General features: G+C 54.3%; 1 protein-coding gene across 1 annotated transcript; it reads right to left on the bottom strand.

Moving 5' to 3' along the window:
- Positions 1–9,488: 9,488 nt before the first annotated feature.
- Positions 9,489–12,952, bottom strand: LOC112617445 (U4/U6.U5 tri-snRNP-associated protein 1-like; the record flags this gene model as incomplete). Its single annotated transcript, XM_025374220.1, has 8 exons — positions 9,489–10,335; positions 10,441–10,562; positions 10,666–10,755; positions 11,426–11,561; positions 11,672–11,762; positions 12,253–12,340; positions 12,589–12,699; positions 12,779–12,952. Coding segments are annotated over 8 exons (831 nt in total), but the record flags the coding sequence as incomplete, so codon positions are not given.
- Between the last annotated feature and the right edge of the window lie 822 nt (positions 12,953–13,774).

Below are 13,774 nucleotides of genomic sequence, written 5' to 3'. Positions count from 1 at the left end.
CACCAGGCATGGTCAGAAGTGGCCTTCCTCCCCAGCAGCATTTATAAGCTGGAGTACAGTGCTTGGAGGGTGGTGGGGAACTGCCCTGGTTTGTTTGTTTTGTTTTTTGGGGGATTGTCACTCTTGTTGCCCAGGCTGGAGTGCAGTGGCGCGATGGCTCACCGCAACCTCCGCCTACTGGATTCAAGCAATTCTCCTGCCTCAGCCTCCCGAGTAGCTGGGATTACAGGCATGTGCCACCACGCCTGGCTAATTTTGTATTTTTAGTAGAGATAGGGTTTCTCCATGTTAGTCACACTGGTCTTGAACTCCCGACGTCAGGTGATCTGCCTCCCTCGGCCTCCCAAAGTGCTGGGATTACAGGCGTGAGCCACCACGCCTGGCTGCCCTGGTTCTTTCAGTTAGAAAGCACCCAAATTGAGGTGCAGGAGGACTCACATGGCGGTATCGGTATCTGGACAAGGATGAGGTACCCCTGTAGTTATTGTCTGAGGATTCAGGGAGCCTGGGACCTGGTAGGTTGGCAGCAAGGAGGGGCTGGTGAGACCTAAGAACTGTGGCCTCTGAAGGGGTCCTCTCCCCAGCGCCCCTCAGCACATGTATTCAGCTCCCCTTCTAGTGACTGCTGAAGCTTTCAGGCCTTTGGGGGTTTTGCCTCCCTGCATTCTTCTCTGAAGGCTCCAAGTGCCTTCTTTCATGTGGGTCCCCCAGCCACCTCATGTCTGCCATAATTTAGCTTTTGGGAATGGAGGTCTGTCTTACTGATCCTACTCATGATCTGTGGCCACACCCTTCCTTCCTCCTGCCCTCCCTTCCTTCCTTGCTTCGCGATCTCGGCTCACTGCAACCTCCAGCTCCTGGGTTCAAGAGATTCTCCTTCTCCAGCCTCCTGAGTAGCTGGGATTACAGGCACCCGCCACCACGCCTAGCTAATTTTTTGCATTTTTAGTAGAGACGGGGTTTCACCATGTTGGTCAGGCTGGTCTTGAACCCTTGACCTCAGGTGATCCACCCGCCTCAGCCTCCCAAAGTACTGGGATTACAGGCATGAGCCACTGCACCCAGCCCACACATTCCTTTTGTGGGGGCGGGGCCGCAGAAAGACCTGTCCATCTTTCCTCCTGCTTCTTCTCCCTTTCATTTTGTCCAGGGTTGACAAATCAGCCGTTTCTGAGGACCCCTCCTCTCTGCCTCCTCCCCCAGGTGGAATGTGCATTGGCACAGAAGGGCTGTGTTGCTTCTCTCACTCCCCTTGAACAGGTGCCTGGGGAGGGAAAGGTCTGGGACCCGAGGCAGAGCAGGTGGCATGCTGTGTCTGTTGGGCAGTGGTGAGGTGGGGAGAACACTGGCAAGGCTCGCTAAGGCCAGGAGGTACGGGGCTCAGGGACTCAGAGAATCAACATGCAATGACAGCATTGGTGTGTCTGGGGCTCAGGGAGAGGGAAGTGGGACCCAGCCTGGCCTGAGTGGAGACCCTGAGTAGGGCCAACTCCGTCTTCCCAGTGTGTTTGGGCTTTGGAGACATGCCCAAGGCAGGACAGCACTGATTCTCACCATAGCCGTGGGGGCCAGGATGGCTGTCTCCTCCCTACACCACAGTGAAGACATTCAGACCAACAGAATATAGGAGTTAATCACCAAGAGACAGAAGGGAACAAACTTCAGAAACAATGAAAAGATTTGACTATCAGTATTTTATTAATATCACAAAATACGTTAAGAGCGCTTACCATCTTTCTATCTGATCTGGAGTAGTTTAAATAGCATTTGAATGGTGTATTATCTAAAGGTAAAGCCTTTAGATAATAAACTTTTTTTTTTTTTTTGGTATGGAGTCTCACTCTGTCACCCAGGCTGAAGTGCAATGGCACAATCTCAGTTCACTGTAGCCTTCGCCTCCCAGACCCCAAGTGATTCTCCTGCCTCAGCCTCCTGAGTAACTGGGATTACAGGCACCCGCCACCATGCCCGGCTAATTTTTGTATTTTTAGTACAGACGGGGTTTCGCCGTGTTGGCCAGGCTGGTCTCAAACTGCTGACCTCAGGTGATCTGCCCACTTTTGCCTCCAAAAGTGCTGGGATTAAAGGTGTGAGCCACCGTGCCGATCAATAAACTTTTGAAGTTTTAAAAACATCTAGGCTTGGTGCCTTTTTTGATGTGTCAAAAAATAACCACAGCAAAGATTTACATTGTTTTTAGCTTTGGAAAATGGATAGCTCTTTATTAGAAGGCACCGTAGTGGGAAGACAGCAAGTTACAGGCCTAGGAAATGAAGAACTTTAGAGAAGAGAGGAAGGAGAAGGCAAAACCAGTGAGCTAGTTCCTTATGCCATATGTGAGTCACCATAGGAAGAGTTTATGAACTTTCACTCATTCTCATGTTGGCCTTTTTTTTTTTTTTCCTGAGACGGAGTCTTGCTCTGTCGCCCAGGCTGGAGTGCAGTGGCGCAATCTCAGCTCACTGTAAGCTCCGCCTCCCGGGTTCACAGCATTCTCCTGCTTCAGCCTCCCGAGCAGCTGGGACAACAGGCGCCCGCCACGTCACCTGAGTAATTTTTTGTAGTTTTAGTAGAGATGGAGTTTCACCGTGTTAACCAGGATGGTCTTGATCTGCTGACCTCATGATCTGCCCACCTCTGCCTCCCAAAGTGCTAGGATTACAGGTATGAGCCACTGCGCCCAGCCATGCTGGCCATTTTTTATATTTATGTCATTATGTAAAATGATGCTTGATGTTTTTTTTGAGACAGAGCCTCACTCAGTCGCCCAGGCTGGAGTACAATGGCACCATCTCGGCTCACTGCAACCTCTGCCTCCCAGGTTAAAGTGATTCTTATGCCTTAGCCTCCTGAGTAGCTGGGACTACAAGTGTATGCCACCAAGCCCGGCTAATTTTTGTATTTTTAGTATAGACGGGGTTTCACCATGTTGGCCAGCCTGGTCTCAAACTCCTGACCTCAAGTGATTTGCCCACCATGGCCTCCCAAAGTGGTGGTATTACAGGCGTGAGCCACTGCACCCAGCCAATGCTTGTTATATCTTAACATGAACTCAACATCAATTTTTTTTCTTGAATACTGTTATGTATACAAGAAAGTGCACAAATAATACATTCTCACAAACTGAGCACTCCCTTATCCAGCACCCAGATCAAGAGACAAAACAGCCCCCCAAAGAAAGCCCCGTGAGGTTTTGCACTATTGCCCCAAACCCCTATTATTATTATTATTATCATCATCATCATCATTATTATTTTAAGAACTGGAGTCTCTTTCTGTTACCCAGACTGGAGTACAGTGGTGTGATCAGAGCTCACTGCAGCCTCAACCTCCTGGGCTCAGGCAATCCTTCCACCTCAGCCTCCTGAGTAGCTGGGACTATTGGCACACACCACCATGCCCAGTTAATTTTTAGAATTTTTTTGTAGAGACAGCGTCTTGCTTTGTTACCTAGACTGCTCTAGAACTCCTGGCTTCAAGCAATCCTCCCACCTCAGCCTCTGAAAGTGTCGGAATTACAGGCATGAGTGACTGCACCCGGCCTTCTATACTGCTTCTAACAGAATAAAATAATGTTGCCAGTTTTTGTATTAAATGGAAGCAGACAGGAGGTACAATTTCATATCTGTGAGGTTTATCCATGTTACTCATTCGGTTATATGAATGTCTACCCTTTGTTGATTGTTTTTTTTTTAGAGACAGGGTCTCACTCTGTCACCCAGGCTGGAGTGCGGTGGCCATTCACAAGTGTGAGGATAGCTCACTGTAGCCTCAAATTCCTAGGATCAAGCAATCCTTTGCCTCAGCCTCCTGGGTAGCTGGGACTACAGCTACAGGCATGAGCCACCACACCCAGCTAAATTTAAAAAATATTTTTAGAGGTGGTTGCCAGGCTGGTCTTGAACTCCTGGCCTCAAGGGATCCTTAGCCTCCCGAGTTGCTGGGATTACAGGCACAAAGAACCATGCCCAGCTATTTCTTCTTCTGTTAATGGACATCTGGGTTGTTTCCAGTTTGGGGCTGTTATAAATAGTGCTGTTAAGAACATTCTTGTTCATGTCTTTGGCTGAACATATGTATACTTTTCTGTTGCTAAGCCAACATGTTCTTGTTCTCTCTTTTTAAACAAAGTTCTATAATGGAAATTTTCAAACATACTCAAAAGTAGATAGAATGGAATAATGAACCCCATTGTACCTGTTATGTAGCTTCAGTTTTCTTTTGTTTGTATCTTTTGGGGATTTTTTTTGAGACACAGTCGTGCTTTGTTGTCCAGCCTAGAGTGAGGTGGCATGATCCTAGAACACTGCAGTCTCCAACTCCTCCTGCCTCAACCTCATGAGTAGCTGGGACTGCAGGTGCATGTCACCATGCCTGGCTGATTTTTAAATTTTTTTGTAGAGATGGGGATCTCACAATGTTGCCTAGGCTGGTCTTGAACTTCTGGCCTCAAGCAATCTTCCTGCCTCAGCCTCCCAAAGTTCTGCGATTACATGCACGAGTCGCCATGCCCAGCCAATATCATCATCATTATTACTAACAATAAGACTATTAAATGTGTTTAAGAATTCATTATGTTAATTTAAAAAATTATTTTAATAGACATCCTACTAGGGATGTGAGGTCAAAATATTCTATAGACATCCTACTAGGGATGTGAGGTCAAAACATTCTATTGTAAAGTCTTTTGAAATAATTCTGGTTGGATGTGGTGGCTCACGGCCAGAACTGCAATAGGTGCAGTTGCCTGAACTGAATCCTTTTGCTAAAACAGACAGTTGGCTGGGTGTGGCTTATACTGCAATCCCAGCACTTTGGGAAGCTGAGGCAGGAGAATTGCTTGAGCCCAGGAATTAGACCAGCCTGGGCAACATAGCAAGACCCTATCTTTGCAAAAAAATTAGCCAGACATTGGCCAGGCATGGTGGCTCATGCTTGTAATCCCAGCACTTTGGGAGGCTGAGGCAGGCAGATGTCGAGGTCAGGAGATCGAGACCATCCTGGCTAACACAGTGAAACCCCGTCTCTACAAAAATACAAAAAAATTAGCCAGGTGTGGTGGCGGGCGCCTGTAGTCCCAGCTACTCAGGAGGCTGAGGCAGGAGAATGGTGTGAACCCGGGAGGCGGAGCTTGCAGTGAGCCAAGATGGCACCACTGCACTCCAGCCTGGGCGACAGAGCAAGACTCTGTCTCTAATAATAATAATAATAATAATAATAATAATTAACAAAAATTAGCCAGACATGACAGCATGTGGCTGTGGTCCCAGCTACTCAGGAGGCTGACGTGGGAGGATCACCTGAGCCAGGAGGTCAAGGCTGCAGCCAGCCATGATCGTACCACTGCACTCCACCCTGAGCGACACAGCGAGACCTTGTCTTAAAAAAAGTAAAAAGGACATTACTAGGCTGGTGACCTGCTAGTGGTGGCTGCAGATGGAGAGGCTTCCCTCAGCAATGATTTAGTGGGGTGGGATGGAGGTGGGGCTGGGCCCAGAGGAATTGACCCCCTTTGTACCATTGAGTGAAGCCAGTAAACCTGCCCCACCCCAGGCATACCCCCTTCTATGAGGTACTGCCCAGCCCGGCGAGCAAGCGTGCCCACTGCTTATCAAGGTGGAAGGCAGGATTCATTAGCTTGTAGTCAATGCAGTGCCTGCAACAAAGCTGCTCCAATCCAGAACGCACCCAGGGGAGAAATATGTCTGAAGTCACCATAGCTGTCTCGTCTGCAAAGTGACTTCCCGGAGGGTTACCTGACCTCGGCCCTACTGCAAAGGAATCATCACTGTGGGGTCCAGAACCTCAGGTGGGTGTCAGGGCCATCCGTGGGCACTGCAGGAGTACTCTTCTGTGGACAGAGTTCACATGTCACCCTCGCTGCAGGAAAGTGTCACCTACGGGTGCAGACATCCATGGAAGTGACGTATCTGCTGCCTACTTTGGTGCAAGGAAGCACGCAGGGCGACACAGAGGCCTCCACGCAGCCTGGTGTCTGTCATCTTGCCGGCTGTGCTGTTTGGGCCTGGCCCTCTTTTGGGCCTGCCTGAAGGTCAGCCACCCTGTCCAGAGCTTCTCCTGAGCCCCTCGAGGATTCACAGACTGTGCCTGGCCCCTTCAAGGGAGCAGGGAGCCAGCAGCTGCCATCCTTTCTGGGTAGAGGTGGGAAGGAGCCGGGCTGTGTTTGGGTCTGGGGTAGGCAGAGCCTCTGCTGGCCAGCCACTCCCTCAAGGCTGCTGTGTTTACAGAGAAGCAAACCAGGTGTTGTTCCTAACACTGGGTCCCACAAGAAGACAGTTCTAACCTCGTCCTTCCCATACACTCCCTGAGAGCCATTCCTGTCCCTTCCACATTCCAGAGCACGACGGGTGGGCACCCCTGGGCCTGCCTCGGCTCCCTCAGGCTCTTCTCCCTACCTTCCACGTCCTGGTGTGGGGGTGGTGACAGCCGTGGCTCTGCAGACCACAGGATCTGGCCTATATGTGACCATTTAACAGAGTACATGTCCCTAGGCCTGTATTTCCCTTAATTCCTCCCTCAAGCCCCCTAGCTCCCAACTGTAGCATTTAACTGGGCTGGGGCTGGGTAGGGTTGCTCTGTCCTTGGGGTGGCCAGGGACTCATCCAGTGCTTATAAATAAGGCCACAACTCAAAGAAAAAAAAAATAGACATTAGGACAGTTGGGGTCTAAAATGAGGTGGAAGTGATGCATCAGTGTACTTTTCCCAATGTCCTGGGTGGTGTTATGTGGGAGAACGCCCTTGTTTGCACGAAACACACACTTAGTTGGGGCAGTACAGAATCCCCTTGTCCAATGATTGTCAAATGCCTCAAGGGGAACACTTTGTATTGCTTGCAACTTTTTCTGTGGGTTCTAAACAGTATCACAGTTTTGGAAACTCTTTTTAGCAATCTCTGCATTGTCAGGGTCCTCAGCCCCACCCTGCTCTCCATTGTCCACGTGGCTGCTGGTGGATCTCTCTGGGAACTCCAGCCAATTAGTCCTGCTCCTCCGGGACTCTTACTGCGAAATCCCCACTTTCCTGGGACCAGCCTGTCCCTCCCACCCATGGCACTGGAGCCCAGAGACCCCACACCAGCAGAGCCAGGTCCTCACCCTGGTTGTCACCTTCAGCCACTGCCCAATGTACACCTGGGCTGAGCCCTTCTTGAGGAAGCCAAGGGACAATGACAGGACCAGCTGGGGAAGGCAGGGCAGGAAATTAAAGCCCTGGGGCAATCGTGGGTTTGGCACTGAGGGGCGCCAGGGACCACGCTGTAGGATGAATGGGGGCGAATCTGCCTACCAGGCCGTGCTCCTGAGGCCTGCGTCCACTGCACAGAAGGGCACCTTTTCCCAGGTCCACAGGGAGCCCGTGCTGGCAGGGCCTGCCTGGGCCCTCCAGAGCATCTCTGAATTGTGGAGGAAGAGGCAGGGCCCTGCCTGGGGCTGGGTAAGGCAGGTTTGGGGCCACAGGCTGAGGCTTGGAGGAGCCTGGAGGACCCGGGTAGGATGTGGGCACAGGAAGGGGCAGGCCCGAAGAGCAAGAGGAGGACCCTGTCCTGGCCTTGCTCAAAACCAAGGCCACACAGCACTGGACCACTGGCCTGTGGGCTGGGGTCAGCATCACCAACCCGGAAATCCCATCCGGAGGAGAGATGGGCCCTGGGAGGGCAGGAGCTGGGCCTCCTCCCATCCTTCACACCTGGCTATGCCCTTGCGCAGTGGCTGCTTGCTCTTGGGACCAAGCCCCACAGGCCCAGGTAGCCTGTCCGGCTTTGCTCTGGGGTCTTGGACAGTGCTTGCCAATGCTAAGCACATTTTTGTTGAAGTTGTGGAAGGATCGGTCCTCAACTATACAGTAGGGTGGCCCTAGAAGTCTGAGCTCACGCCCCCCTCCCCCCACCATTTTGTAGGTGAGACAGAGACTTGATGACCTGCCCCAGGTCATCCTTCCCAGTGAAGGGAAACACAGAGGACAAACATAAGCACCCTCTCCTCCCTGAGTGCCACCCGCCTGGCTCCTGAGGTCCTAGCTGAGGGCTCACTGACCCTCAGGGCAGCCTTTGAGCCACCACTGCCCCTCAGGTACTTGAGGGCAGGGGAAGCACTGTTGGTGTCTGGCTACTGAGCAGCAGAGCTGGGAAGCCTCCTTGGGTTCTGTCTCCCCGGGCACTCAGGCCTCCAGGGATTTGGTAGTTCCCAGCCACTCCCAGCCCTGGGCACACGGGCAGGACACAGCTGGGGAGCGGAGTAGAGTATGCCAGGGCAGAGAAGGGAAGTCTCTGGGCTGGGACCAAGAGCCAGAGATGCAGAGAGGAAGCAAGATGGCGCGAATGAGGAGGCCCCTGATTCACCACGTACTCTGCCCCGTTACTAGCGCCAGAAAGTGAGTCAGCCTCAGAGCTGACGCCAGCCTGTTCTACCCCGGCTCCACCTGGGCCCTAGTCCAGGCTGCGGTCATTTTCAGCTGTGCCAGCAGCTTTGACAGCCTCCTAAAGGACCATTTCCTGCAGATGTCAAGGTGTGACTTGAACACTAGGCCGGGGCCTGGGGTCCATGCCAGGGACAACTGACTGCCCGGTCCCAACCCTGAAAGCACCTCCTAGGCTTCCTTTATTTTTTTTTGAAACAAGGTCTTACTCTGTTGCCCAGGCTGGAGTACAGTGGCACCATCTCGGCTCACTGTTACCTCGACATTCTGGGCTCCAGCGATTCTACTGAGTAGGTGGGATTACAGGCACCCGCCATCACACCATGTTTTTTTTTTTTTTTTTTTTGGTATTTTTAGTCAAGATGGGGTTTTGCCATGTTGGCCAGACTAGTCTCAAACTCCTGGCCTCAAGTGATTCACCCGCCTCAGCCTCCCAGAGGGCTGGGATTATAGGCGTGTGCCACTGTTCCCAGCTTCCTCCTAGGCTTTTGAAACTGCCCCAAGTCCTAGTCCCAGCCTAGACACCCCAGGACACCCTTCCTGAAGAAGCCCACGAAGCAGCCAAGATGAAAACAGAATCAAGAGTCAGACGTCAAACTACAGAGAATACAGAGCTCAAGGAAGGGCACCCAAAGACTCAGCCCTGCAGCTCCAGTCACACAAAAGCAATAGCGTCAGTGCCAACCGTGCTACTGGGTTTTGCACCTTGTCTACAGTTTTCTCACCCCAAGATTATTTTAAATTTTTTTTTTTTTTTTTTTTTTTGTGAGACAGGGTCTGAGTGTCACCCAGGCTAGAGTGCAGTAGCTCAATCAGGGCCCACTGCAGCCTGTCTCCCGGGTTCAAGCGATCCTCCCACCTCAGCATCCCAAGTAGCTGGGACTACAGGCGCTCACCACCACGCCTGGCTAATCTTTGTATTTTTGGTAGAGATGGGGTTTTGCCACGTTACTCAGGTTGGTCTCAAATTCCTGGGCTCAAACGATCCTCCTGCCTCAGCCTCCTAAAGTGCTGTGATTACAAGCATGAGCCACCGTGCCCAGTTGATTATTTTTTAAAGTTCACAGTTTTCATCAATTTATTTTTTGGTTTCATTTTTAAAATCTTAAAACGTGGGAGCCACCTGGGAAGTATGTGAGTGTACGTGGGGCCGGGCACCAGTGTCCTGGGCACCCAAGGTGGCCGTTTGTCTTTCTATGGATTTGAGGCTCACATGTCCCCCAGCAGCTCGGTCAAGCTCTATCACAGAGTTCAGGCCAAGGATCCCATCGTTCTGGGTCACTGCACGTGGGCAAGTCTCCCAGGAGGCACTGGGCTCAGCCCTCCCCGTACCGCGTGCACAAAACACTCCCAGCCCTCCCCGTACCGCGTGCACAAAACACTCCCAGCCCAACCTTGGGAATTTCACTCCTCTACACACAGACCAGAGTGGCACAGGACAGCCAAGACAGAAGGTGGCACCTGTGCCCTGCCCAAAACCCAATCCCCAGCCCACCAGGCTGGGCAGTCCTGGGCTGCCCTGGGCTCTCTGACAGGGAGAGATTACAGGACAGTGACCTGTGCAGCCCCCGAGGCCAGGAGAGAGCAGGGTGACAAGTTTCTAAAACCGCCTTCCACTTTCTATCAGAGAGCCGGCCCTGCAGAGATGTGACCGACAGCCAGGGGAGAAGGAAGGAGCCTCAGAGGACCCTTCTCGCTCTCTCTTCCGTCGTTTAGTTGTGTCATCTGATGGCCGGGTCTCACCTAGCAGGAGCCAGACTCTGTGCCACACCCAACCAAGGATCTAACCCTGGAATCTGTACCACGACCAGGGAGGAAAAAATAAGGAGGGAGCTTTATTTAATATGAAGGTTGCGGCGGGGCTGGGGAGGGAGGGCGCTGTCACTTGGTGATGGTGTTCCTGCAGAGAAGAACAGGGCGTGAGGCTGCAGAGGCGGGCACAGGCCACGCCACCTCTCCCCTCCCCACCCCACACACCCAACCCCACCAGCCTCGAGTCACTCACGCGTTCATGCTCTTGCCGCTGCCGCTAAGCACGATGTAGGGGGTCTTCTGAGCCTTCTGCTTCTCCTGGAGCAGGGCCACAGTGCCCAGGGGCGTGTCACTGGAGCTCATCTTCTTCAGGAGCTGCGGGGTCAGGGCCACTCAACAAGGGCTGCAGTAGGCCCCACACACCAGCCACCCCTGCCCCGCCAGGCGCAAGGCCCCCCACGTCCCCAAGAGCACCCACCGCCTCCTCATCCAGCTTCTTCATCCGCCGCTCTGTCTTCATCTTGCCTGAGCCCTTGCCATGGAAGCGGTGGGACAGCTGCCGGAAAGCCTGGGGACACAGGGCATGAGGGGAGCTGCAGAGCCCTGGCTGGGGCCGGAGCCACCTGTGCCCACAAGGTGTGTAGTAACAGGGCGGGTGTTGATTCACCCCAATGCCAGGCCTGGGGTGATGGGAAGGGGATAGGAAAAGGGCACAGACCCTGGCACTCTGCAGGGCCCCAGCAGAGGCCGGGAGACCAGCTTGGCTAGCAGATGTGCTGCCATGGTGGCAGAGTACAGGGAACCTGGAGACCTGCCACGCAGGGGCGGGGCCTGGACGCTGGGGCTGGAGGGAGACAAACCCCAGAGAGCATGGGGGCAGCTGAGTGGTGGGGCAGGAGGGTCGGGCAGCCTACAAGAGTGATGGAAGGGTCTGGATGCTGGAATGGCCCTGCGGGCCAGGAAAGCTGTTGAAGGGTTCACACAGGTGAGGACAGGAGGGCAGAGGTCCCGAGTGCCTGTTGGACCCTCCTGCCTGGCCTGCGAAAGGACTGCTGTGCCCACTAGAGACAAACTGAGGCAGAGCCCTTCTCGGCCCTGAGGGCCCCCTCCCTATCCGTGGCACTTCACCAGGCCCCCGGCCAGAGGCTGATGGAGCCAGGACCCTGGGGCATTGCACGGCCCTGGGCTTGGCCTCCCTGTGGCAGGCTGGGCCTCCGCCTGCAAAAGGCCCTGCTCACCTCCTTGGGTGTGAGTTTCCGGCCCGTCTCATCCACATATTCGATCTTAACATCAGGTTTGTAGCCGTCCTTCTCCTTGAAGTCCTGTGTGAAGCCTCGGTACTCCTCCCGCCGGCTGTACTTGTCATCGATGGCCCTGGCCCGAGACAGAGGGGGCCTTAGTGTGAGGAGCTGCTGCCTGCTGTGTTCCTGCAGCTCCGAGCTGGCACAGGCCCATCAGCCCTGCACACACCCCGCCACACTCACATCTTATCCTCGATGCAGTACACGGCTGAAGGCAGCGACTTGTTGGGGGCCTTCACCCGGGCCACCTTCTGCACTGTGGTCTCCAGCAGCCCTAGGGACGGAGGGGTTGTGAGACTCCCAACCCCTTGAGGGCCGCAGCTCCAGGGCCGCCTGAGAACGTAGAGCAGGCCCTGCGGGGGCACCTCCCTTTCCTTGTCTCTGGAAAGCCGTCAGGCCTGTTCTACAGGCAAAGCAAAGATGCCAGAAACGCGCCCCATGCCAAGGGCCACTGGCCAGGGAAATGCAGAGCTGGGGTCCTAACACCAGGGCTCTCTGTGCCACAGCTGGACCAGTTTCAACTCCGCTCTCCTTCCTGGAGCAGGTGTGGAGCCTCAAAGGCAGAGCAGACGGACAGACGCCGGGGTGGAGGGGAAGGAGTAGCTCTGGGCCAGGGACTTGGCTCCAGCATTGGGACTGAAAGGGGCAGCAGAGGGGACCGGAGGGGGCCCTGCCTGCACCTGCCGCACCGCAGGCCCTCACCAGCCCTTTTCCTGCTGCAGCACCCAGGCCCACCCAAGTTAGGGCTGCCCTGAGCTCCCTACCTTTGTTCTGACACAGGAGCAGGGCAGCCGCCAGCCCCCTATTCACGATCGGTTCCTCGTCCAGGATGGTGGTGGAGGAGGCCGAGAACTAGGGGACACGTGACAGAAGTGGTTAGCAGGCCACACCGGCTCTTCTCAGCCCCACCCACTGGTCACCACCCACCAGGCACCAGGCCTCCACAACATTTAATTTCCTCATTTACTCCTCAGATAGCCCTGAGAGGTCTACAGAGCCCACTTCGGATGAGGAGGCTGAGGCTCTGGACACTGAGCCCAGTGCTCATCTCTAGTTTGAGCGCCACCCCCATGCCCACCCGCCAGCGGCGCAGCCCTCACATCCTGCTGCTGCTTCTCCTCGTCCAGGTTCACTGTGCTCCAGCCGATGTTCTCCTCCCCGTCAGATTCGGAGCCGCCGTTGGCCGAGCGCTCCTCATCCCGTTCAAAGTCCTGGGGCACAAAAGGCCAGGGTTGGTGCAGGCGCCCAGCCAGCCCAGGGAAGCGCAGGGTGGGGCCGCCCCAGACGCACCATGAGCTCCTCCTGTTCCTCGCGGTTGCCAGCCAGCCCGTAGGTGGGGATCTCCCCCAAGGTGCGGCAGAACTCGGACGTGGCATTGAACACGATGGCCCCCTTCCGCTCAGGATCCTCATCCTCCTCCCAGCCCCGCTGGCGAGACTCCAGCTTCTTCACAATCTCCACCACCTGGGGGAGGGAGCAGCTGTGGGCAAACCCAGCAGTTTCTGGGGTGATGCCATTGAGACCCAAGAACCCAAGGGTCCTCCCTGGCAGCAGCAAGACAGGCCACGCCCACAGCCCATGCAGGCCCAGCTGCTCTCTGCCTCCTGACTCCACTCTGCACCTCTTTCACTGGGGTCACTGTTCTGCTCCAAACCCGTCAATGGGTTTGGATGCCCTTTAAATGAACACCCAACATCCTACAGGGCCTTCCTGACCAGGCCTGTGCCGATCCCCCTCCAAAGCCCCTCGCACACTACCTCAGCCTCAAGCTCCTTCCTCCAGGGTCCCTCCTGCCACTCGCCCCTCCCCCAACAAACTCGTTTCAGGACTCTCTAGACAGCACTTCTAGAACCCGCAGGGCGGTGAGGTGGCCCACTCTTTCGACTTCCCACAGCCTAGCTTCTCACTTCCTGCTTCACCAAGAAAGCAGGTTCCGTGACATGGGAAGAGAACTCGCTCGTGCTGCCAGCACTGAATCCAGTGACCCCCACACAGGCACCAGCACCCTCTGCTTTCCCTCCTGTCACAGATGCCCAGCCACACGCAACGATTACCCACTATCTCCCCTCTTAAAAAAACTCCTTCCTCAACCCTGCAGCCCCAACAGCAAACTCCTCACTCCTTAGTGAAGGTTCGAGTCACTATGTCCACTTCTGCATCCCTCTTCCATTTTATATGACATTCATTTTTTAAAAAAATCTTCTGAGGCAGGTGGACTGCTTGAGTTTGGGAGATCGAGACCAGCCTGGGCAACATGCCCAAATCCCATCTCTACAAAAAATATAA

Source organism: Theropithecus gelada, unplaced genomic scaffold (genome assembly GCF_003255815.1).
Source record: "Theropithecus gelada isolate Dixy unplaced genomic scaffold, Tgel_1.0 HiC_scaffold_172, whole genome shotgun sequence".
In the NCBI taxonomy this organism is placed as follows: domain Eukaryota; kingdom Metazoa; phylum Chordata; class Mammalia; order Primates; family Cercopithecidae; genus Theropithecus; species Theropithecus gelada.
Note: the sequence above shows the minus strand (reverse complement) of the source record. Positions and strands in the feature narration are given on the sequence as shown.